General features: G+C 45.8%; 1 protein-coding gene across 1 annotated transcript in view; it reads left to right on the top strand.

The window, feature by feature from the left end:
• Positions 1-26,735, top strand: part of SLC37A2 (solute carrier family 37 member 2) — a 99,928-nt gene that overhangs the window by 1,171 nt on the left and 72,022 nt on the right. Inside the window, exons 2-3 of the mRNA XM_090027264.1 lie at positions 24,494-24,575; positions 24,898-24,985. Coding sequence (XP_089883390.1) covers positions 24,494-24,575; positions 24,898-24,985 — 170 coding nt within the window. The remainder of the gene's footprint in view (positions 1-24,493; positions 24,576-24,897; positions 24,986-26,735) is intronic.

Raw genomic sequence — 26,735 nt, 5'->3', positions numbered from 1 at the left:
CTCTGCCACTGTGTGACACTGGATACTGGTAAGATGTACCTATGGTCTGACCCAGTAAATGGCAGTACTTATGTTCACTTAAACTCATATTTGTGGCTTCCTAAACATCTTTAAAACCAGTGAAAAATAAAATATATAGTAATAATTTCATATCTTACAGTTTCTTAAAATGTTTGCTCTGTTCAACTCCAGAGGCTGTGTAACAGAGCTAGAGAGTGCAGTGGGATGTGCTGTTACATATGGTATCTTAATATCTTCCTGTTCATATTCAATCCAAGGATTATCACACTTTAAAAATTTAAGTCACGAGTGTCAGCATCTGATGTAAATTTATTAATAGCCCTGTTTTACGGCTGGGAAAATTGAGGAACAAAGAGACTCAGGTACAAGGTACAGCAAATTAATAGCAGATCTAAGCTTCAAAACCAGCTGCCTTGAATTTAGCTTTTTCACTGTAGCTTAGCCATATTTTCCCTTTGAATGCAGTAATTTGTACTGCTTGTTGTCCATCATAATGTACAAGTATTCCAGAGAGAGAGTCTCAATATAAACTTGTAAACTTATCAACTTCTTCTGTTTTGGCTTGTCAATGCTACATAAATATATGGAGAAAGTAACATACTTTTCACTTTTAAGCAACATAAATCTCATCCCTCAGATTGTAACAGTTTGTGTCTCTTGTCATGTTGCTATGCCATTTTGTTGAATTTGCAGTGCTTCCTGTTACTGTATAAGGATGCACCCTGCCATTGACTCTACTGCAGCTGTGTCAGGGGTCCACAACTTTTTACTAGCATGGGTCAGTTTGTAACTTGGCCAGTACTGTGGGATATCCAAAACCGTCCCTAAGGGTGTATGGGGCCCAGGGCGTATCAGCCTGTGCAGGGCCTGTGGTGGGAGGGGTGGAGACCATAAAAAGGTTGGAGACCACTGCTTTACAAGGAACCCTCTTTAATAAGGAGAAGCATCATTCCTCCTAAATCTACTTTCCTGAAGAGCTTCTGCTTAGAACCTTACATCTCTTTAGCCCAATCAAACTTAACCTAGTTCTTTGCTTCTACACACGCATTACCACACTCACTTGATGGCCATGAAATCCAGTGCTAATCACCAGGATAACATTTATGCTTGGGGTTATTTTAATTGTAGCAACAAGTTATGTCAAATAGCATTCATGGCGTGTTTCATAGTTTCTAGGGTCGGAAGGGACCTGAGCAGATCATCTAGTCCGACCCCCTGCCATGGCAGGAAAGAATACTAGGGTCAAATGACCCCAGCAAGATGTGCATCTAACCTCCTCTTAAACACCCCCGGGTAGGAGCCTGGACCACTTCTCTTGGAAGCTGGTTCCAGACCCTAGCCGCCCTGACCGTGAAGTAGCGCCTCCTGATATCTAACCTAAACCTACCCTCTGCCAGCTTGTGACCGTTATTCCTGGTCACTCCTGGCGGTGCTCGGGGGAACAGTGACTCCCCCAATGCCTGCTGATCCCCCCTGACTAGTTTATAACAGGCCACAAGATCCCCCCCTCAGCCTTCTCTTTTGGAGGCTGAACAGGTTCAGGTCCCATAGCCTCTCCTCATAGGGCCTGCCCTGTTGTCCCCTGATCATACGAGTGGCCCTTCTCTGGACCCTCTCCATGCTGTCGACATCCCTCTTGAAGTGTGGTGCCCAGATTAAATATAGTTGGGTACAATACCTTTCATCCTGGCATCATCACAGCAAAAGTGTACTTTATGGAGTTTTGCCCATTTGTGGATTGGTTATCTAGTTACAACTCTTGATGGTTTGAAAATACAGAATCTGTTTCCGGCTCTCAGTGGTGACTGCTAAGAAATTATATACCATGGGCATGACACTCTTGTTTGCTTGCCATTTAGGTGGTTTCTAGGGCTGTGCAAAATTTTGACGGACGTTTCATTTTGAAGGCGTTTCGAGCCTGAAGCACCGAAACTGAAACAAAACACAAGGCTTTGAAACAGCTTTGAAATGAAATGAGGGCACTTGAAACGTTTAAAAAAATTCAGAGTTTCAAGTTTTGAAGGTGGCTTTGCAGGGAAATACAAACTAAGGAGAGGGAGGGGAAAGAGGGCGGAGGAACTGCTCTGATATTGACATGTGTAGCTGGCCAGTGACTGTGATCCTTCCCTGAGGTCCCTTGCAATCCCAGTGACCTGGGAGAAGGACAGAGAAGGAGCATAAACACATTGTTTGAAATGAGCTTTGTCAGCTGTGTCTTTGTCAGCTTACTGAGCTGTGTCTTCCAGCAGCATCAGGAGCATCAGGAAGGCTCTCACTTCCTACCTGCTAGTCTGTTCCTAGCAAGTGGGATCCAATTCTTTCTGAAATACCCTAATACCCTTTCCTAATCCAAAATCCTCTTTTTATTTATTTTTCTTCATTCTCTGTAGTTCTTTCTCCGCATAAAAGAAATCTGTATTTTCCCTGACAGTCTGCATTAACTGTGCAGGAAAGTACAACATACATTGCAGAACATATATTTATATGTTTATATCACACTGTCTCCCACCCCATTCTCATTAAAAAGCTAGGCGACTGTGGCATTGATGCCTACACAGTCAGATGGATAGCAAATTGGCTAAGGGGCCTCACCCAGAGAGTGGTGGTAGACTGGTCATATTCGACCTGGAGGGATGTGAGCAGTGGAGTCCCCCAGGGCTTGGTCCTTGGGCCCGCACTGTTCATTTCTTTATTAGCAACTTGGATGAGGGGGGGTAAAAAGCACCCTGTTTAAATTCACGGACAACACCAAGATTTGGGGTGAGGTGGGCACACCAGAAGGGAGGGACAGGATACAGCTGGACCTGGGCAGGTTACAGGGGTGGGCAAATGTCAGTATTGAATCCCATCCTATTCTCAAGTGCAGGGTGCTGCACTTGGGCAGTAAGAACCAGCAGCATGCCTGTAGGCTGGGGAACTCCCTTCTCAAAAGCACGGTGGCAGAAAGAAATCTTGGAGTTATTATCAATTCCAAGATGAACGTGGGCCGCCAATGTGAGGACACGGTCAGTAGGGCTAACTGCACCTTGTCGTGCATCCACAGATGCATCACGAGCAGGTCCAAGGAGGTGATCCTAGATTTCATAGACATTAGGGCTGGAAGGGACCTCGGGAGATCATCGAGTCCAGCCCCCTGCCCAAAGGGCAGGAAGTCAGCTGGGCTCATAGGATCCCAGCAACATAAGCATCCAATTTACTTTTGAAGGTGTTCAATGTAGGTGCTTGAACCACCTCCGCTGGCAGACTGTTCCAGACCTTGGGGGCTCAGACAGTAAAGAAATTCTTCCTTATGTCCAGCCTGAAACGGTCTTGCAGGAGTTTGTGACCGTTCGACCTCGTCATCCCTTGGGGCGCTCTGGTGAACAGACGTTCCCCCAGATCCTGGTGGTCACCCCTGATAAACTTATAGGTGGCCATCAGATCACCCCTGAGCCTGCGCTTTTCCAGGCTAAAGAGTCCCAGGGCTCTCAGCCTGTTATCGTAAGATCTGTTTTCCTGACCTCTGATCATGCGCGTGGCTCTCCTCTGGACTCTCTCAAGCTTCTCCACATCCTTTTTGAATTGTGGAGCCCAAAACTGGACGCAGTACTCCAGCTGCGGCCTCACCAAGGCCGAGTACAAGGGGAGAATGACGTCCCCGGATTTGCTCGAGAAGCATCTATGGATGCACGTCAGCATTTTGGTCGCTTTACTAGCCGCAGCATCGCATTGCAGGCTCATGTTCCTCTTGTGGTCAATGATGACCCACAAGTCTCTTTCTTCTGTAGTGCTAATGAATGTAGCACTGCCGAGCCTATAAGGAAGCTGCAGGTTTTTCCTCCCAAGGTGGAGAACCTTGCATTTATCGGTGTTAAACACCATGAGGTTCTCGTCTGCCCATTTGCTGAGCTTGTCCAGGTCAGCCTGGATCACCCGCCTATCTTCTGGCATGGATGCTTTGCCCCAAAGTTTGGTGTCATCGGGAAACTTGGCCAGTCCACTCCTGACTCCAATGTCCACATCATTAATGAAGATGTTGAACAGGATGGGTCCCAGGACAGAGCCTTGAGGGACCCCGCTGGTCACAGGGAACCACGATGAGTGACTGCCATCAATCACAACCCTCTGGGTCCGACCACGGAGCCAGTTTCCCAGCCACCGGATCGTGGTGGAGCCAAGGCCACAACTGGCCAGTTTGGCCAAGAGGTGATCATGGGATACCAGATCAAAGGCTTTTTTGAAGTGAAGATATATGACATCAATCTCTTCTCCCTTGTCCAGGTGATAGGTCACCTGGTCATAGAAGGAAATGAGATTGGTCAAACAAGACCTACCTGCAACAAACCCATGCTGGCTATCCCTTAGGATGTTAGCCTGGGCCAGTCCCTCAAGGATGGCCTCCTTAATAAACTTTTCTAAGATCTTCCCCAGGATAGAAGTCAGGCTAATGGGCCTGTAGTTAGCCAGATCCACTCTCCTCCCTTTCTTGAAGATTGGCATCACATTGGCCTTCTTCCAGTCTTCGGGCACTACACCAGAGCGCCAGGAGTTTTCAAAGATCTGTGCCAGGGGCTGGGCTATGACGCTCGCCAGCTCCTTGAGTACCCTGGGGTGCAGATTGTCAGGGCCCGCTGACTTGAAGGTATCCAGCTTCTCAAGGTGTTCCTTCACGAGGTCAGCATTGATGGAGGGTAGGGGATCCCCCTCACCCAGACTTCCCTGTCCCATAGCAGGCATGGGCATCCCGTGTGACTGATGAAAGACTGACGCAAAGTACCTATTTAATAGGTTGGCTTTTTCCTGGGCGTCAGTTGTCAGTTGCCCCATCTGGTTTAGCAGGGGTCCAACATTGCCCTTGCTTTTCCTCTGGCTCCCCACATATCTGAAAAAGGACTTTTTGTTGTCTTTGATGCCTGAAGCTAGTTGGAGTTCAGTTGCAGCCTTGGCTTTCCTGGTTTGGTCCCTGCAGGACCGGACCAGCGCGGAGTAATCCTCCTTAGAGGTGAATCCCATCCTCCATCCTTTGTAGGCTTTCCTTTTTAGCCACAGTAGGTCCGCTAGGTCCCTGGAGAGCCAGGGGGGCTGCTGTGCCTTCTTGCTGCCTTTCCTCTGTGTTTGGAATACATTTAGCTTGTGCACTGAGGATCGCTTCCTTGAGGAGCAACCACTCTTCTTGAACTCCCATCTCCTTGGGGTCATGGTCCCTGAGGGCCTGACTGACTAGCCTCTTGAGCTTATCAAAGTCGGCTTTTCTGAAGTCAAGGACTTCTGTGTTGCTGACTGACTTGCCAGCTTTACAGCGGATGGTGAAGGTGATCAGCTCGTGGTCGCTGTCACCCAACTTCCCATCAATCACTAGGTCGCCGATTAGGTCTTCCCCCGTAGCCAGTACCAGGTCAAGCAGCACTTTGCCTCTCGTTGGCCCATAGACTTCTTGAGTCAGGTAGAGGTCATCCACGCACAAGAGAAAGCTTTGCGCCCACTCAGATTTAGCTGAGTGATCTTCCCACGATGATCCTCCCCCTCTATGCGACACTGATCAGGCCTCAGCTGGAGTACTGCGTCCAGTTCTGGGCACCGCACTTCAGGAGGGATGTGGACAGCATTGAGAGGGTCCAAAGGAGGGCCACTCACATGATCCAGGGACAACAGGGCATACCCTACCAGGAGAGGCTATGGGACTTTAACCTGTTCAGCCTTCACAAGAGAAGGCTGAGAAGGGACCTGGTGGCCATCTATATACTTACTAGGGGAGACCAGCGGAGAATGGGAGAGACCTTGTTCCCATGAGCACCTCTCAGAGTAATAAGAAATAAAGGCCATAAGTTGTTAGAGAGTAGGTTCAGACCAGACATTAGAAGGCACTACTTCACAGTCAGGCTGGCTAGGATCTGGAACCAACTTCCAAGGGAAGTGGTGCTTGCTGCTACCATGGGGGGTGTTTAAGAGGAGGCTTGATGATTACCTAGCTGAGGGCATTTGAGCCCAGTTTTCTCTCCTGCCCATGGCAGGGGGTCAGACTAGAAGATCTGCAAGGTCCCTTCCAACCCTACATCTATGAATATAATGTAAATACATACATTACATTACAGAAATGCACACAGATTTTCCAGCATACCAAACATGAAGCATGCTGGAAAGGCAGGTGGCCGCCCTTCTGGCTGGGGTGGAAGAGGGGGCAGAGAGAGAGGTCTAAGTTTCCCCCCTCCCCCACCCCAGAAAACCCAGTAGACACAGCCTCTTTCCAGGAACTAGCAGCCGTGCCACTTCTGCTGTTAGTGGCACCAGTAAGGTGGGAGCAGTGTCTGCATCCCCTCTAATACCTGCCATAATAACAACAACCCCGAGCACCACTGCCATGAGAACAACAAGTAGCACCAGCATTACAGTCTCCTCCACCCCAATTTAAATTCCCAGCCTGAGCCTTTCAGTGCCAGAGGAAGAGCTGGAGCTGGAGCTGGATCTGAGTGTCCTAGCAAGGGAAATTCTGGGGAAGGAGGGGGAATTGTATGAGTTTGTACTCCACACCTCTCAAGTTTCCCCTAGAGCCAGGTCTCCTTCCCTGGAAGGCACTTCAGAGGAGGTTGAGGTAGATGTGGAGGCAAGTGGTTCAGCTGAGTCTGTTCCTCCTCAGCAGGCAGAGGCTCAGCAACAGGAGGGAGAAAAGGCAGCATCCGCACATGCACCCACACCCCAGAAGCAAGTGGGTAGTTTGGTCTGGGATCATTTTGAGTTGACAGATGATCCCACATATGCTACCTGTCTGCACTACTGAGCCAAAAGGAGCTGGGGCAAGGGAGTAAAATGCATGAGCACCACAGGGATGCTGATGCATCTTTGCAGGCAGCACCGCCTTGCTGTTGGTCCTCCTCAGCCTGGCACTAGTGGGAGCATACCCAAAAAGAAGTCCCCCTCTTGTTCGAAAGCCCCCGTCCCCCTGAAGCAGAGGCAGGCCACCCTGGAACAGTGGGGGATGAGTACACAGGGTGCATTCCCAAGGCTAGCGAGGTTACCCAGAGTATTGGGGAGATGCTTGCTGTGGATGGCCAGCCCTTCTCCAAGACCTCATTACAGGGACAATATCGATATACTATCTGCAAGGCATGGGGCATGGTAAAGGGTAATTGAAGCTACACATCTAGCCCATAAGGCTTAGGTTGTCCTCTTGAGGCACCTACTTAGAGTGGGTCCCATGAAGGGGTCCAAGAACCTACAGAGTTTAGTAGGGTCCATTAGGACCATGACTGAGCTGAAGCTCCAGGGCAGCCTCCTTATATATTATCTTTTTCAACAAGGTGTGGTGGCATGCAAGAAGAGAAGGTGCCTGTGGCATCTGCAGCAGCTACCATGACTTCTGTTTTCATTTCCCTATGCCTTCACACTCGCATGTCCTGAGTTTTGCTCTGAACAGTTTGAGGTGCAGTTTCCCAGGAACCCCTACACCTATCTCCTTGAAACCTGACAGGCTTCCTGGCCTCAGAAGGAGCTACCATACCTGCTCTTTTCATCTGAATCAGGCAAGAAATGACAACATTATTCGACATTTCTCCCGTAGGCTATAATGGGGAATCATAGAAATGCCTAACACCTTGTCATTTCTTGCCTGATTCACATGAAAACTGTGGGGATGGTAGCCCCTTCTGAGGACATGAAGCCTGCCAAGTTTCAAGGAGTTAAGTGTAGAGGTTTCTGGGAAGCTGCACCTCAAACTGTTCAAAGGAAAACTGACACATGCCAGCAGTGACATCCTCCTCTCATCTGGTGCACAGATCTGGGGGCTTGCACCCCCAAGAGTGCTGCCAGGCAGTGCTGGACTCCTCCTGGGGGTGTGAACTCCCGGATCCACATGCTGGATGACAGGAGGCTGCCCTGCCATAGCTGAGAAGAGTCATGCTGCTGCTGGTCCCAGGTGGCAGAGGCAGCCTTATCTTATCCGGTGCACAGATCTGGGGGCCCACAGCCCCATGGAATTCAGCCCGGCGGCAGGAGGCAGGGAGACCCGGGGCTTTGTTCCATCTCCCGCTGCCAGGCTGAGCTCTGTGGGGCTGCGGAGCCAAATCCAACAAGATGTGGTGGGAGGTGAGAAGGTGGGAGGCAGACAGAGCCAGGGCTGTGCTCCCCACCAGACTGAGCTTCATGGGGCTGTGGAGCCACTCAGAGCGCAGCCCTGGCTCTCCCCTTACCTCCCGCCACTGGGCTGCTTTGAAATTATTTGAAACTTTCTATACATTTTGAGTGCCCTCATCTTGTTTCAAAACTGTTTCAGAGTTTTTGGTTTCATTTTGATTTCGCTGTTTCAAGTTTTGAAATGCATTGAAACAGCTTTGAAATGAAACACTTGGCAAAATTTCACACAGCCCTACTAAATAGGTGATTTGGCTATGAGAAAAGTATATCCTACAGCAGTAGTCCTTTTACTCCTACCTTTTAAGTAGGAGATCACCTTTTGACATGTAAAAGTAACCTAAGATCTACTGTGCACCCCACACCCCCCAGCCCAGCACGTAAGTCTGTGGGTATTGAAGGGGGGGGATGGATCAGATTGAGAAAAAATTATTTGGGGATGCACCTCCCCAGCACGTAAGTCCCACCTGGCCAGGGCCCCACTCACCCCTGGTCCTGCCTCTGCGGCACTATCCGTCACCACAGGGACTTTGATCTTGCTCCCACTCCTTCCCTCCCCCCTGGACTGACCTGCTGGGCTGGGGCACTCACGTGTGTGCATGCGGGCACTCAGCCCGCCAGCCCAGCCTTGGAATGACTCAAAAAAGCTCCAAGATCTACGCAAGAAGCTCTGAGATCTACCAGTGGATCTCGATCCACTGGTTGGTGACCATTATCCTACAGGCTTTTAAAGCACAGCAGCCAACTAAAAAATCTCTTTCAAGCTGCTGGGAGGAAGCCTCCTCTAAAATAGTGGGGTCAGTGAGATCTCAAGGCTCATGGAAACACTCTAACAAATAGTCTGGGTGATAGGGTTAAAGAGAGAGAGGCTTCTTGACATCTTATCTTATGGTTCTCTATAGCGTCTTAAAAACTTGTTGACTTTTAAAGTAGGAAGTAAGTAGCCTTATTTTTGTTCTCTCTTCTTTTAATGCATTGAATTTAGTTAATTTTACTTGGTTTAAGCTAGGTATTAAATTGCACTGATTCATTAAACATTCATTAAACCTCTTGGAAACTATCAGTAAAAGTACTGCATGCAAGAGTATGATTCATTATGTACTGAAGGAGTAGGTAGAAGAATCTTGTAGCTTGTAACAGTAACACTTTATTTAATGAAATTAAAGTTATTCAGTTGCATGATGTACAAAAAGCAAATTTCACCTCATTTTAGACTTGACTAATTTCTGTAAAATGGATCCTGGGGGAATGGGAGCAAGATTATGAGGCGTGTAAGAGTACTAATTCTAAATTTGTTCTGGGCAGGTGGGCAAATGGAGAAAGTATTTGTAGAGGTTTCCTGTGTACATCCCCTTATAGTTTCATAGTTTGTAGGGTCGGAAGGGACCTGAGCAGATCATCTAGTCCGACCCCCTGCCATGGCAGGAAAGAATACTGGGGTTAAATGACCCCAGCAAGATGTTCATCTAACCTCCTCTTAAAGACCCCCAGGGTAGGAGCCAGCACCACTTCTCTTGGAAGCTGGTTCCAGACCCTAGCCGCCCTGACCGTGAAGTAGCACCTCCTGATATCTAACCTAAATCTACCCTCTGCCAGCTTGTGACGGTTATTCCTGGTCACTCCTGGCGGTGCTCGGGGGAACAGTGACTTCCTCAATGCCTGCTGATCCCCCCTGACTAGTTTATAACAGGCCACAAGATCCCCCCTCAGTCTTCTCTTTTGGAGGCTGAACAGGTTCAGGTCCCGTAGCCTCTCCTCATAGGGCCTGCCCTGCTGTCCCCTGATCATACGAGTGGCCCTCCTCTGGACCCTCTCCATGCTGTCGACATCCCTCCTGAAGTGCGGCGCCCAGAACTGGACGTACTCCAGCTGCGGCCTGACCAGTGCCGCATGGAGGGGGAGGATCACCTCCTTGGACCTGCTCGAGATGCGTCTGTGGATGCATGCCAAGGTGCGGTTGGCCTTCCTTACTGCCTCTCCACACTGCCGGCCCATGTTCATCTTGAAGTCAATGATGACCCCCAGATCCCTTTCCACCTCCATGCTGATAAGAGGGGAGTTCCCCAGCCTGTAGGTATGGTGCCAGTTGTTCCTCCCGAGGTGCATCACCTTGCACTTGTCTGTGTTGAAACCCATCCTATTCTCATCCGCCCACCCTTGTAACCTGTCAAGGTCTGATTGTAGCCTGTTGCATCCTTCCAATGTACCCACATCCCCCCACATCTTATGGGTGAAAGGTAAAGGTGCACCGATACATTGGTCCCGTATTGGATCAACATGATGTAAGGAAAATTGACAGTATCGGCAATCAGCCTTTTTTGGCTGATGTGGCTGATTAAATGCCTGAGGAAGAGCGTGTGAGCCTGAAAGCTTGCAAATAAAGACTCTTTTTGCAACTAGTTGGTCTAATAAAAGATACTGCCTCTACCACACTGACTGCTTTTGCTTTTAGATAAACACGGCTACAACTTTCATTGTTGTACCTGACTGCCCTTTCTAGCCTCATGCATTGGTTCAGTGCTGGACAACTGTATAACTGTGGGAACTTTTTTTTTTAACTCTCCCACCATTTATACTGGTGAAACTGGGCTGACAATAGCCAGAGGCGTGGATGTGTTGTTTGTGTTGCCTTTTAGTGCTGAGGTCACAAAGTAACAAGTGGCACTAGGAGAGTGGATACTTTTTTCTCAGATTAAAACTTGGGGCTAAACAGAAGAGCCTGGGGTGAGAGAATTAGCTAGATGTAGAAGAACGCTAGATGCAGAGAAGTACAGTACGATATCTAAAAATTCCGGGGAGGGATGAAAACCTCACTTGAAGTTACAGAGGCAAGGGAGCAAAGGGGAATATTAAAAATACTGTTGTGAAGGGTAAGTGTAAAAAGAGACGATTAAGTGGTAGTGCCGGTATCTCTTCATCCTCTGCCACAGGGGTGTCAAACTCATTTAGCCCTACTGGCCCCATAGGGGTGTTAAACTCATTTGGCTCTGCAGGCCAGATGAGTGCCTTTAGTGATGGGGTGAGCAGTAGCAGCTTAGGCCCCTTGGGTCCTAGTTCCATGGAGACAGTGATTCTAGCAGCTGCAAGGGTTAGCACCACCACTGCTTGCCCTGCCACTGCAGAACTGCACTCCTTCATGGGAATTTTGACCAGGGAATTTGACACTGCAGTGGCAGTGGCAGCAACTATGGGTATCCATGGGGATATTAACCCAGAAATTCAGCTGCAACAGTAACCTTCCAGGTGGAGTGTGTGCCAGTAAAATGACTCTGGTTACCATGGGGCTAATGGCCCATTGTTCTCCCTGACACTAAATTTCCCTCCAGAAAGTCAGTCTTCCAGATTGTGAGATCCAGCCTGCAGGACATATGCTTGATATCTTTTCTGTATCATACTGATGGGGTCCATTATCACTTCCTACCTATGGGAGCATCAGTGAGGACTGGGACCACTTGGGACAATGACTCCCATGCCACGCTGAAAGAGAATATTTCTTCCTCTGTGCCCTATGCAATTTACTATTTGTCAGAACGGAGGCAGTGACCACAGATGTTGCATGAGAGCTGGAGGGATGCACCCCAAGACCCCATTCTAAAGTGAAAACCTGCCTTTATGAAGGAAGGTGACCTGCTGTAGCAGAAATGAGACCTGTGACCTTGCAGGGCTGGACCACATTCTCCATTGTTAACTAAGATGGAGCCAGAAACTGGGAAGATGGTAGGGACCAAGTTTTTCTTCCTTTTCATTTGACAATCAAATGGGATAATGTAAACTAAGAGGTAGAGCAGATGGCAAGGATTTAATTTATGCTTCTAGGTTTGACACACTTATTTTGTGACCTGTTATTAATATGGGTTGAACTGCCAACATCATGGCATATGAATGCCTTGCTCAAATCACTACTCCTCTGACCCAGTTTCCCCTGTTGAAACTGGGTATGATACTCGCCACACACATTCTGTGCGGTGCTTTGCAACACTTGAGTGGAAGAGGCTGTAAAAAGGTACTGTGAGGAAGTTAGGGACGGGTGTACTTTGGACACTGGCAGATATAAAAACATTGCTTGAAGGAATAGACTTTCTTGATATCATACTTATACCAAGAAAAATCCTTATGTTGTGGTTGTGTAGAATATAATTATTTTTCCTGCTATGGACTAAGCATGGGCAAGTCCTTACACTATGCAGGCAGGTGTAAGGCTACATACATGTGCCTATTCTGGGTGAGCAAGTGTGTTTAAGTCACGAAAACACAGACAGCCAGAAACCTACAACTAAGGGGAGTTGGATGCAGTAGGACCCTCTGATGCCTTAGTTCCAATAACTACAGTGCTCTAATCCCCACACTGTACACTGGGCATTAGCTAGGCTGTTCTCTGGTGTTCCTTTTGAGGCTGCCCCCTTGGACAGCTAAGAGAGATGTGGCACCAGGATGCAGAGGAAAAACTAGGGGATGTATGACTTGGCATGGCAGCAGCCCTGAGCTCTAGCCTAGGTCTTTGAACCTAATAAGGCAAAAACTTCCCTACTTCTCTGCTTCCAATAACTATTAAATACTTCAAGGTGAGGGCCTAGGATAGCGCTTAATCTGTTATCAGAGCACTATGCTAGGAAATGAGAGATGCAAGTTCAAACCTACACTGAGTAAGGCGGGGTGGGGGAGGAGGAGAGAGGGAACTCAGAGCTTCTGCTTCCTGCCCTAGCTACTGAACTGTTGAGGCTAAAACATGGAAGGGTAGACCAGCTTACTATAGGTTGTTGTAGATTCTGTGTCACTGGAAGTCAACTAAAATTAGGAGTTTCTCAGAGAGATACTGTGATTCAACCACAGCTTTTGGACTTGGACTGAGAAAGTCCTATGGCTGGCTTCTACAGGAATTCACAATTGTCCCTTCTGTTCTTAAAAGAGTGGGTGCATCTAGATGAGCATGCATGTGCGGTTTGCAGTGCCACAAACTGCACACAGCACACATGCATGTGTTTGCTGCACCACTAATTTGCAGCATGGGTTTTTTTTTTTTAATTTTGGCGGGTTTTTTGACAGCAGGAGATGCCAGTGTAAAAAAAAAAAAACTGTGGCAGAGAAAAGCAGGGCAGCACACGTGGCAGCAGGATGCAATGCCCCAAACTGGAGCCTAGCTGGCTAGAGCCACACTCCAGCTGCTGGCCAGACTCTGCACACCAGGATCAGCATCGCTGCAGCCCTGGGGGGCCCCAGGATCCCAGGCAAGGCTGCTAGGGCCAGGCCAGGTGCTGGCCCCAGCGTCCCCTACCTCACCCAGGGCAACTTGCCACATGCCAGAGCATGCGTTCGAGGGTGCTTCCCAAGACAAGTAGCAGTGGCACAAATATGTGCTGCTGCTTTTTGTCTCTGAGGAAATGCGCGTTCCTGCTCAGGTGACTTTACCTAGGCTGTGAGCAGTCAGAGGGGCTAGGACAGAAGTTACACATAAACCAGTTTAAGTGATCACAAACTGGTTTAAACCTGTAACAGAACAGAAATTCAGTGCACATAAACCAATTTCAAAATGGCTGAAACTGGTTTAAGATCAACCTGGTTAAATGTAGTATCAGACTTAACTGATCACAAACCAGTTTATTGGAAAAGGAAGTGAACACACAGCCCATGCTGGCTGTGCCAGAGAGTCATGCTCTAGTGTCCCCAGCTTCTGGCTCGAGCCACTGCAGGCATGGAGCTGCATTTCCTGAATCAAAAGTGAATGTCTGTTCATTTGCTTATTGATTCAATTTTTGCAGCTTTGACTAACCCGCAAAGACTGAATCAATTCAGCCTTGAACTTTTTGATTGTCCGTACTTAGCCAGGAACAGCAGCCTAGGACATCTACTGAAGTGCAGCAGATGCAAGGAGTACACACAGTTCCTATGCCAGATGTTTATCTAGAGCAGATTCCTCTTCTGACTCAGAAATTCTAGTGGGTAGTGGAAGGAGTGTCAGCATTTCCTTCAGGTGAGATGAAAAATAATTGCAAAATGACTAAGTAAGTTTCTGATGTCACATGAGTCAATGGAAAAGTCTCCATGTGAGGAAATCTTCACTCAGACCCTGCTGTGTACAGCATATGCAGAGGCCTAGCCAAGGATAGAATGAGACAGATAGTCACAGGACCAGGCTTTTAAGCATGGTCATCAAGAGAGAGAACCATCTTCCACAGAGACAGTACTCTGGCAAACCAGCCAGATAAAGCTAGACAGAGAATAGGGGAGCAGTCACAGGTAGACAGGATTCATCCAATTCGTACTAGGATGGTTGAATTTTCCCCCTCACTAACTCTGGGGACATAAAACTTGGAAAGAGGGTGCCAAATAGTGTGGATTAGGAGACCCCAAAAAACAAGGGCCACAGAATCTCTTGTTTCCAGTGTTGCCAAACTCCATGTTCTGTTCTTCCGTTTCCTTTACACATTTGTTCTTAGTATCCAAATCAATATCTGTCAGAAAAGACTATGAGCTTTTTTCCTCCTCTGTTCCTCACTGCATCTCCAAATCATTGCTACTAAACATTAGGCAATAGTTATATGTTAGTTCAGGAGAAACATTTGTTATTTTGGTCCATTGAGTTGCTGGCCCCAGGCTTCTAGTTCAGGCCTATGAAGCATTCACAACAGCTTTCTACAGGTTGATGCAGAGAGGTTTTACAGAAACTGGGCAAAATCTGGAAGTAAGCCTTCCCCCACGTATGGCTTCATCTCTTCAGTGCCTTGTACAGAACATGGAAATAGGATTTTAGCTAATGCAATTATGAAACTAAGCCTTCAGTACCCCCAAGCAAGTGGTGTCCCAGGGTAGTTACACCTTCTAGCCCTCACTTCCCTGCCTCCTGCACTTACAATAAGGTTACCATTCACCAAAATATAGCTTAATCAACTGTATAAAAGCAATAGAAACTTTACATTCTCATTTCTTTACTTTTTAAGCTTCAAAATAACATATGCATTGATAAACTGAAAGAGTATCAGAGGGACAAAGAAATGCAATAATTGCAAACAGAACAAACCCAATGAAAAAGAGACCAAACTAATTCTGTCCCCTTGTCATAGCTGGAATTCACAAGAATAGATGAGAGCAAGAGGTTCTGTAAGTGCCAGCTAGAAACAAGAGTAGAATAAATACAGCTTATAAATGTGACACAGAGTGTTCACATGATTCCATATGAAAGATAAATATGCAGAGGATTTAATAGACTTGACAACATTTTATGAGTTCCTGGAGTTTAACGTAGCCAGGAAGCTACGGTATGTGGTGGGTGCAACATAAAGAATAAAGCTTAAAAAAGAGGCAGATAGATCTTCCAGTGTGAGTTACTTCAGTTTGCATGAAATTGGTTTTACTTCTGCTTAAGAGCACTGTCTTAAGCAAAAGAATAATAAAAAAGGAACTAGAAGGTCTGGAAAAGGGAAAGCAGAGACCCATGGGGGGTGCACAGGAAAGACAGCATGGAGTAAGCACATGGCAGCAGAAGCCTAGCACCATTCCTTTCATCTTGCAGTGCTTTTAGTATAACTACTTTAAAAGTGTAAGCAGGAGTGGAGCTCAGTGGAACGAGTGTCTAAGAGGAAACGAGAGGCTCAGTGAGCAGCAGTGAAATACAAGAGTTTGACTGACCTGGAATGTCCTATTGTGGGGATCTCAATACAAGACAGGGAAAAGCAACTTGGAAACACCTGTGTGCAAAGCAGAGCATACAAAGTTAATAGATTTGTAGGGGAAGGAAGGACCTGGAACCAACATTATGACCAAAGTCTTGTGAGTATTTGATAATCATGATTTCATGTTTTTCATGGAAAGCACAAAATTAGGCATTTTTCCATTTAAAAAAAAACCAAACAAACTGGTGGGCTCTGTGATTTTGGTGGGCTGCTTGTTGCAAAAAAATAAACTTATTGGCAAGCAGAGGATGGGAAACCCTGCAATCTTGGATCATGGTAGAGAAGCAAGTGGAGTGAGAGGGAGCAGATTAGAAACCGATCCTGTGAGACAGATTCAGTATATACAGGCACGCCTGGGGCCAGTCAGGGAAGCAACAGGGTTTGGCCAACTTTTAAGCAACCAGAGGCATGCTGCTACAACAGGGTTTGGCAAAATCTGATCTATGGGTCAGGTGTGGCCTGCCAAGGCATTTTGTCCAGCCCACAGCAGGTCCCTCTGTCCTGCCTGGCTTAGGTATTGCGGGGGGCGCAGCCCAGCCCAGGCTTTGGTGAATGCAGCCAGTCCCACTGCAGGGTTAGGACTAGACTTTGCTTCCCAGCAGCCCTAGCAGTGGCTCCTTCAGGCCCCACTGCCCAGGCACCCTGAACTGTCTCCCCTACACCCAAGGCCATGGGTGCCAGATAGAGTGGGTGGGCAGGGTGTCCATGAAGATTGGCTGGGACCTGCATGGGCAGGGCATGTGGGTGGGGAACAGCATCTAGGAGTGGAATGGGTAGGTGTGGACAGGGATCAGGATCACTGTGCAGTGACAGCACAGGACCAGGGCCTGGGGCAGAGCTGCAATCTGCTCCCTGTATGCCCCTGTAATGGGCACCACTTCTTCTGGCAGGGACTTGTGGGCAGTGGACCATAGCTCTGCCCCAGACCCTGGACCTGTGCTGTCATCATCCTATGATCCCAGCCCTGGCCCCACCCACCCATCCCACTCCCAGACTAGTATTGACAGACATGTAGGATACTTATACATGTTCTCTGGGGTGGGGAGGGCTTTTTAATTGGAGCAGCTCTCAGGAACCACTTTAATTAAAATGCCACAGCCTCTCAAGTATTCAGCATCCTGTGTTTCAAAATGGCCGTGAGGGTGCTTTAACCAAAGCTCAGTCAACAAATTCTAATTAAAGTGCCCCAGCTGCCATTTTGAAACGCAGGATGCTGAACATGTGAGACTGCAGCACGCTGCTCCAAGTCAGCTCCAACATGTTCTAATCAGCATGCATTGGAGCATGTGCATAGGCACCCTTAGAGTCTAAGGTGCACAAGAAGTGAAAGGCTACTGCAGAGGCTGAAGTCAGAGCAAGAAACACGCAACCAGTCCTTTTAAAGATCGTGGAAAGCAACTTGGCAAGGCGAGTGCCATTTTCCCTCATGGAGGATTTTGTAGTGTTGAGCATTCTGCTAGAGAAACTTGTTCACCCTAAGTTAAGAGACTACCTGAAACAAAATGTGAAAAATGCTGGCAGTTTTCCATATGCAAACAAGCATTACCAAGACTATCACCCTGCAGTGATTGCTTCACATATACAGTCCACAAAGTCTGTACTGGCAGAGTATAAAACCCTGTTCTATTGTGGCTGATGAAGCCACCAACCCTCAAGATAACTGTGCTGCACATTTTCTTTGTACCTGGGAGCTTGACAGACTGGGACCTGCCTGTTTTTCAAATGGAGCTGGTCCACGTCATATTTGTCATTTTTTCTACTGTGGCACAGGCTGTAGTGAAGGCAGTTGTCAACTATGGCTTAGAATTTAACAAGATCTCAGCATTTCTGTCCAACCATGTGCAAGGCTTTCTCTGTGCTCCAAGGAATGCTGCCAAATGTAATTCAAGTTGCTTGTAAGGAGCACATTCTGTCTTTAGTATCTGAGATACACAGTTCCCTGATGTAGATAGCCTGGCATCCTCCTTCAAGAAAGCTTTCAAACACTGTCTAACCTATAAGTTCTGGTATGGGGTGTTCCTCACCAGTCAAAGTGGGGACCCACATGCTATCACCAGAGCCTGTGCTCACAAGGTGGAATTCATGGTTCAACATGGTCTGTTGCTACATCAAGCATATGCATCATTACCAGCAGTTTGTGAGCGAGGAGTTGGAAATTACACCTGGCTCATAGTGCAAGCTTAAACTATGGCAGTTCACCGTGGAGGGCCTGAGCACTGTCTATCTGGTTGGGAGTGGGAGTGGGGAAGAGGAAGGGAAAGGGGAAAAGTTTGGGCACCACAGCTGTAGTCCATAGGTCATCCTTTCTCTCTTGATTCAGGTTGTGTCCATCTTTAGTTGGGAAATGATTTTCCTTTTTGGGAAAGCTTTCCACTATCTATCACCAACTAGAATTCAGACCCTATAAAGGAAGCAACACCAGAAGCTGTGCAAATTGCATATGTTAAGTCTGCAATACCAGACTGGATTGGTTTAAAATCACAGTTTAAATCACTAAGCCAAAAGCCCAGTTTAAATGTTTTTAGTTTACTTTCTCATTGTGTGTGTGTGTGTATATATTTGCTTTTTAAAGAAGGATGTGTTTTCATTGGTTGATTTTAAAAAACATTGTATTTAGCTGTAAATGGAGATGTTTTAATTGTTATACAGTAGATTTGCTACCTATGTTTCCTAGGTACACAAACTATGTGCATAGATATGTCATATATATAATATAGCTTCACACACACACACGTAGAGCTTGACAAACTTGGATTGTTAGAAATCCTACAGTTTAGTATGCTATTAAATGGTGAAATATAAATTTCTTATTTATTAAATAATTACATGTTTGCTTATATTTGTATCAAGCTGCATTAAGATGGCAACTTGAATTTAATTTAAACACACAAAACCAGCTCATCAGATTTATTAAACAAAACTTTAATGAATTGGATACAGAAACCTTTTTAAATCAAAATGTGCAAATTTGAAACTAACTTATTAAACACTGGTATTAACTGTTATAGTATTTATAGTATTAGAAGTATGGACTATGGTTAAATTGTGAATTAAACCAATTATTTAAGGTCACCCTAGGGAAAATTTTCTAAAATGCCTAGGTGAAAGTCATTTGAGCTTAAGTTTCTACTTGCCTAGTTCTCTTTAAAATTAGACAGTCTTTTTTTTAACCTAGGCTGTTTTGAAAAAAATTACCCCCTTTCAAGGTTTAGAATTTATAAACCTTGAAAGGGGGTAACTGCTGCTATATTTATGTACTGAAAGAGAAAAACACGCTTCCCTGCTTTTTCAATTCCCAATCCATTTCTCAGGTTTGAATGAACCAGGACAAATGAAGAACGAACTGTGGCTCCAGGTGCTTTGCTAGTGATGTCCATCAGTTCAGTGGTGTGACTTCCTTTTAAAACATCTTCAGTAAACATGTACTGCTTGAATGGTTCACCTCTAGCCCTGGCATTTATTATGATTGGCATGCTTGATAGGTGATTAGTAGATACACATATCACTGAAGCATTTTCCTCTTGGGCAGTTATCTACCCTGGTACTTTGTGTTAAGACTATTGGCAGGAAATTGAGGTGGAGTAAATGCTTGATCTATCTGCCCCTTTACTGCTTGCATATTTCTTGCTTTAATGTTTTTTGAAGTTCTTTCCAAATTTCAGCAGCATCTGCAATATAGCAGCAATCTTTCTGTAGTTTGTCCAAGACCTACTACAGAAATAGGTTCTAGCATATTTTCTACATGCCATATCTCTTTAGTCCAATATTGATTACTTTAGCTGTGATATTTCTATCAGTTTGATTTTATTTACAGATGGTCATCGGAACAGGCCAGTTCTTAATAAGTTTAGAGTAGTACAAGTAGTACAGGCCAAATTCTGTTTCAAGAAGAGACACAAAAGATCACAATTTATCTCCCCGGGCGGGTTCCCTTTGGTACAACTGGTTCCTTGCCATAAAGTTACACGCATATGTTTCACTTTTATAGTGGTAGGTTTCATCTGCTTAAAGATAAAGATAAACTGTATTTACATAATATTCTTTCTGTAAACAGAGGTCCAAAATGCTAGATAAGTCCATAAAAGGAACCCCACAAAACTGTATTGAACCTTTCATCTGTAATAGACAAGACTTAACTGCACTTCACATGAAGGAACTTTACTTTCCCAGGCATGTATTACAGAACACACATGTAAAGTCTAGAGCCCAGAATTGCTGCCCAGGTAGTTTTAGCTAGTTTGCTTTGGGGCAAAGACAGAAATGAAAGGAAGTTAGTATGGAGCAGACAAACACATGAATGGAAAGCCAGACTTCTCACTCCCCAGCAGACAATGAATAGAGTATTTTGTAAAAGTTAGGAGAACATGATTGTCAGACCATGAGATCTTGACAGTCATGTGCCAGAAACTCCACTTCTGCTTTTAGAACACTGCCATTTGAATGCACAGAAGGAAATACAATTTGGCCCTAAGGCTTGCAAACTTTCAGTAGTTGTGGCCAAAAGGATTGGAGGAGTTGTTTTATTGTGAAAGAGTGATACAAAGGAAACCAATCAGCTGAAGCTGAACCCTTTCTGTATGAGTAAGGGTTTCATTTTTCTAGAGGGGAGGGGAGGATCCTGCCAGAATAGGTTTTGTATGTAGCTTGGTCAGATAAGCAATGTGGGTCATCAAGAGACGTGAATCACCTGGGTTAATCTTGAGGTATTAAGAGAACTAATGAATTACAGTAATTGAATCAGTAAATATTAGCTATGGATTTTTTTTCCACATGAGATGCAGGAATTTTGGAAGAAGGCAAAATTCAGTACTGACTTTTCAGATAGAAAAGAGTCGATGTTAACAATTTATCATCCTGTGTCTGAGTCTCTGCTTTTGTCTCAGTAGTGTATTTGTTTTCATAGGCTAACAGAACCATGAGCAATAGGCAGCTTTAGAAGTATAGATCAAGAATAAATTGTACTGGACAGACATCTGAGTTTTTGTTTTGTTTTTGGTGGCTACTGGATTTGCTGCTTCCTTTGTCTTAAAGTAGTGCTGCTCACTATGAAGCCTAAAGCTCAAAAATCATTGTTACTGTTTTCTGCACTTTGGACTGCTGTTTGGGCAGGGATGTTCCTTCCTCCCTGAAAACTCTGAACCTGGGGATTCTCTCTAAATGGTAGACAGGAATTATGTAGTGCAGTAGGGGAGAGGTGTGTATGTGTGTTGGAGTAGAAGTATGGGGATAAAATGAAGATTGGGAAAAACCTATTCCAGGTATTCAGAAAAATCCTTCCTGACTGCGCAATATATTGGGCTGTAGAACAGGCTTGTCAGGGCAGCAGGAAAAGCTTCCTTGTGTGGGACTTTTTAAATTAAACTAAGGAAAAATCTAGCAAACACTGTCTCTCCAGAAATGATCTGGGTGTTTGTTATCTTTCTCCTATGAGTCTCTAAATATATATATATATAGCAGAATAACTGCTGGGGGAGGCAGAATCTAGGTTGTTATACAAGAACATCACTATTTAACTTCCTGGGTAACTAAAACTTATGCCAGTCTCCTCTGTCATGTGTTCTGGCTGGCTTTGGATGCCCACCAAGGCTAGGGACAGACATTACACATACACCTGTTTAAGTGATCAGAAACTCGTTTAAACCTGTAACGGAACAGATGTTCAGTGGACCTAAACCAGTTTCAAAATGGCTGAAGCCGGTTTGAGATAAACGTAGTTGAATGTAGTATCAGACTTCACTGATCTGGCTCAAACCGGTTTATGCAATGTCTGTCCCAGACCCCTTGCTTGTTTAAGATAAATCAGATACCCCCAGCATCCCATCATGCTCTGTGGGCTGGGTGACGCTCACTGTTCCACAGCAGGGCTTGCCCCTCCCCGCTGGGCAGAATTCCTCCAGCACAGACTTGCAGACACAGCAGGGTCTGCTGGATTCCCTGTGCCCCTCTCCCCCTCCCCTGTCACCACTTGCTGCTTAAGCAGGGATCTCTTCCTTCCCCTTCCACAACATGGACCACAGCCAGCATGTGGTATGCTAGCTAGTTCTGTATAAGGCTCCAGCAGAGACTGCAGACACAGCAGGGTCCGCTGACTTACCCCTACTCACTGCTGAAGCAGGAAATCCTCCCCACTCCCTCCCATCTCCCACAGACCCTAGGCATGTGGTGTGCTAGAGAGGTGTCTGTGAGTGTGTCTCTTCAATTTCATTGGGACAGGCAGGCAGACGGAACGGGGCTCTTGGAGCTAATCAACAGGTCACCCCAGTAAGCTGTTTAAGAAGAGTATGAAGTAAGGGGGGAGAGGCTATTGTTTAGCTAATTGGGTGATAAAGACTCTTATGAGCTCCACACTACTTTGCTCACCTGTCAGTTGGCTGCAGGCAGTCTGACAAGCAGGGAGGGAGATTGAAAAGCTCCGTATTTCCAACAGATGCATGCACTGCACCCCCCGCCCCCCTTGCCTCAGAGTGCTAGCAGGGGTCTGGGGGTTTACAATTCTCCCACCCCTTGAGCAGCCAGCGGGGAAGAGCCTGGGATGGTGTAGGCAGACCTCCCTAAAGAGAAAGTCCTACTGGGGTTTGACCATGGCCCCATCAGCTTAACTCTGTGTAAGAGCAGGGAGGGCTGCTCTAGGCCCCCCCCCCCGGCTTCTAGCCTGAGCCACTGCAGGCATGTGCCTGAATTTCCTCAGTCCAGAGACAATGTCTCTCCTGTTTCCACCAGTTCAGCCTAGCCAGGTTAGACTAACCTGCAAAGGTTGAGTCGATTCAGGCTTAGGCCGGAATGTCTTTTTGAATGTCTGTCCCTAGCCCAGTTGGTCTGCTCTTCATGTGAAATAAATCCAACCTATTCCTTCTAGTCTTCCAAACTACTCCAAAAATGATGAAAGGTGGAACATTTGTCTCCAATTCTCTTCTGCCCATGTGGTCAGCTCCCTGTGTGGAGCCTGTGTGTTCTCTTGTAGCCTCTCAATATCTGAGCACTCCACAGTTTGTCTCCCTCCCATTAACAGACCCTGCTGGGACTGATACTCCATCTGTCTGTCCCAAAGAGGGACTGAGTAATATGGCATTGGGTGTGCTATCTTTATCTATTAGATTCCTTGTTCAGTTTGAAGTTAGAAGAAGATTGCTCAAAACTTACAAGAAAGGGTTGGGAGAACTAGCATTATTAATGTGCAGAAAAAGAAGACTGAGAGGGCATCTGATAACCCTTCAAATGATAAAAAGGTTCTTTATAAAGAGGAAGGTGATTACCATTCTCTGTGTCAACAGGGGACAGGACAAGAAGGAATGCGCTTAAATTGCAATACAGGACAGTTAGGTTGGGTATTAGAAATTAAGTGCATTTTCTCCATCAGTCTTCACTGTGGAAGATGTCTTGAAGATTCCCTCACCAGATCCACTCCTCCTTGGGGATAAGTCAGTGGAATTGACCCAAACTGAAGTGTCAATAGATGAGGTCGTAGAGGAAATTAATAAACTAAACAGTAGCAAATCACCAGGATTTGATGGCATTCAGGGACCTAGCAGAACAAGCCAGTGAGCCTAATTTCTGTTCCTGGAAAACAGGTAAAAATAATAACAAGAACAACAATAATAATAATAATAACAAATTGTTCAGCACAGGAGTGTACATGACTTTCTGGGGAGGGATCAACATAGCATTGTCAAAGGGAAATCATGTCTCACTAACCTACTAGAGTTCTTTAAGGGTGTCAATAAACAAGTGGATCAGGGCAATCCAGTTGACATAGTATATTTGGACTTCCAAAAAGCCTTTGACAAGGTCCCTCATCCGAGGCTCTTAATGAAAATTAGGTAGTCATGGGATTACAGGGAATGTCCCTCATGGATTAGAAATTGCTTAAAGACAGAAAGCAAAAAGTGAGTATAAATGGTCAGTTTACAGGATAAAAAGAAGTAAACAGCAGGGTCCCTCAGGGATCTTTGTTGGGACCAGTGCTGTTTAATATATTTATAAATGATCTGGAAAAGGGAGCAAGCAGTGAAGTGACCAAATTTGTGGATATTCAAAGTGGTCAACATGGCAAGCCCTGAACCTCCTGCACACGTAAACTGGAAGATCAAAAACAAGCGTGTTGAAATGGGACTACTCTAATAACACAAATACATGCAAGTGCAATGACGTGCAAACTTCTGGGAAGGTCTTTCTGGGGTTCCAGATCCATTTCGGGGCATCTGATTGAACGTAGTCTTTCATTCTATAACCTCAGTCGTGCTGTGTCAGCCGTCACGTCCAGGGGTGCAACATTGGTCACAAAGCTCTTTTGCACTTTAAGCTGTTTGGTTGCTTCTGTGTGACCATACCGTGAATGCCTGGGGTCTTCATCTGCTGTAATCTTTCTTTTTGACTTGCTACCTTTCTTCTAATATCAGGTGGTACAATGCCAGCCAGTAAGTGTGGGCTATCCTGTACAATCTCAGATGCATAATAGGGTGAAAGATCACTACTCAAGACTGAAGTATGTGCAGGCCATCCACCTTTTCCATATGGTATGAGCTTGTCTGGGGAAACCTCTTTTACTGTCCTTTTCCCTGAGTCCATAGGAAGTACGGACATTGTCCTATCCCAGGTAAGTAACACTAGTACTAACAATGGTACTACAGCACGGCTCCAGGAACCAGAAGGTACTGCAGCAAGGCCCCTTTGTTTCAATGTCTTTCTTTTTTTTTCCCCACCAGGTATCGGGGATTCACTCTTGTGCTGACATTTCTGTTTTATACCAGTTACCATCTTTCTCGTAAACCCATCAGCATTGTGAAGGTAAGTGCAGTAACTGAAATGCAATCAAGGGTGCCTTCCAGTGGATATACAATAAAAATGTTTGTTTCTGTCACAACTTTCTAATTATTTAGTCTACTGTTGCAGGGGCCCTGCTGTGCTGGAGGGTGCCTGCTCTAGTAACTGTACTCTGCCAGTTGTAGGCCTTGTCTGTAATGCCACAGCAGGGAGTGATTTTCTTGCAGCTATTGGGCATGACAAATCTAGGAGGGAAATGAAGAAGCAGGGTCTTTTTTTCCTGCCCCCTCAGTGAAGGAGCCTCCTGAAAGAGGCCCTGACTCTTCACCCTGTTTTGTTTTTTCAGAGTGAGCTACATCTCAACTGTTCTGCATTGGGAAGGAATCCCAACAACGGCTCAAACAGCACCACATGGTGTGATTGGGCACCATTCGGTAAGACCCTATTTGCCTACTGGTTCCTCCTCCACGCTAAGTGCCAGAGCATCTCTCCTACCTGTATGCTGTTGCGCTCCAAGATTTTTAGCCGTGAAACAAATGGCCATAAATGATGGGGATAAGAAACAGGGAGGGACTGCTCAGGTGAATACAGAGAAGACCAGTATAAACAAATATTTTCTGTGATTAAAAGGTCACACAGAAAAACCAACCAGGCAACAATAAAAAGTATACATGCTTTCATGCTAATGCTATAAGTCTAACATCAAAATTGGGGGAACTTGAATGCTTAACAGTAAATAGTGACAGTAATAATAAATAACATTGTAGGTATCTCTGAAACATGGTGGAATGAGGAAATTCAGTGGGATGTTGTAATACCAGGATATAAATAATACAGAAATGTTGGAATAGGTCCGTGGAGTGGAATGTTATACAGGAACGTTAGAATAGGTTGGGAAGTGGCTCTCAACATAAAAGACTCCATTGAATCAAATAAGGTAGATTTTTTTTTTTTCAACTAGTGAGCGGTACCACAGAATTTCTGTGGATAGAAATTCTAGGTTTCAGTAGAACCCTCCCCCCGCCTCCCCCCCCCACACACATACACACACATCTGGGATGTACTGTTGACCAGGGTGGTAGCAGCGAGAGAGAATGCTAAGGGAGGTGACAAGAAGAAAACACAGTAATAATGGGTGACTTCAACTACCCACAAATAGGATGGGTCAATCTAACATCAGGCTGGCTTTCAGAGACTAAACTAGCTCTAGAACCTGCAAGAAGAAAGGCCATTCTTGAGCCAGTCCTAAGTAGTGCACAGGATTTGGTGCAAACTAAGTGTTACTGACAGACAAGTTCTTTGGGTAAATCCAAGTATCTTTTATGAGATAACTCAGTCGAAAAAAGCATCTGAAGATGGTCTGCTGTTCCTAGATGGACTGGTAAAGCAGCCAGAGACCAGTATGTGCCTATGCAAGAAAGTCAGGCAGTTAAAATGTAAACTGAGGTGGTCAGTAGATTAAAGATAGGTGGAGGCAGCGGGGAAGGGGGAATGAAAGTGGCTGTAGTCAAAGGATGAGAGACAGGGAAAGGGAATGAGAATAGCTGGTAAGAAGTGGAGGGTTTACCTGGGGAGTCAGATGTTAGGCAGGTTATAATGTGTCATAAATCCAATGTCTGTATTTAGTCCATGATTTTTTGATTCCAGTAAATTGATGAAGTAAAATTTGTAGGCTTGTGTGTGGAAGGTATCTTGCAAATTCCCTTTGAGGATTAGAACTGAGAGACTGGAGAGAGAGTGGTTTTCTTGTGAGAAATCTGCCCCCACAGGTAGTTGGATATTCTTGTCTTTGATAGATTTTTGGTGTGCTTTCAATCTGGTGCACAGTTGTTGTTTGGTTTCTCTTACATATTTTCCATCAGGGCATTTGGTGCACTAGATGAGAGAGATGACATTTCTGGAGGTGCAGATCCAGGAATGTTGATGGTTCTGCTGAGGGGTGTAGTAGTTGTGGGGGGGCATGTGGGCATATGTTGGCAGATAGGCCTGTACAAGTTGACAGCGATCCAATCCGACTTTGGATCTGGCTGCTTCGGATGCCAGGGATCCGATCCGTAGCTCTGGACCAGGTTTCTGCTTCAGTGCAGCTGAAGTGGCTCCGAAGCTTCGGAGCCGCCTCAGAGATCCAGCCATAGGGTATAATGAGGAATCAATGAAATATCTATAACTTTGTTGTTTTATGTC

Source organism: Crocodylus siamensis, chromosome 14, assembly GCF_052110815.1.
Source record: "Crocodylus siamensis isolate JL-2025a chromosome 14, ASM5211081v1, whole genome shotgun sequence".
Classification (NCBI taxonomy): Eukaryota; Metazoa; Chordata; order Crocodylia; family Crocodylidae; genus Crocodylus; species Crocodylus siamensis.
Note: the sequence above shows the minus strand (reverse complement) of the source record. Positions and strands in the feature narration are given on the sequence as shown.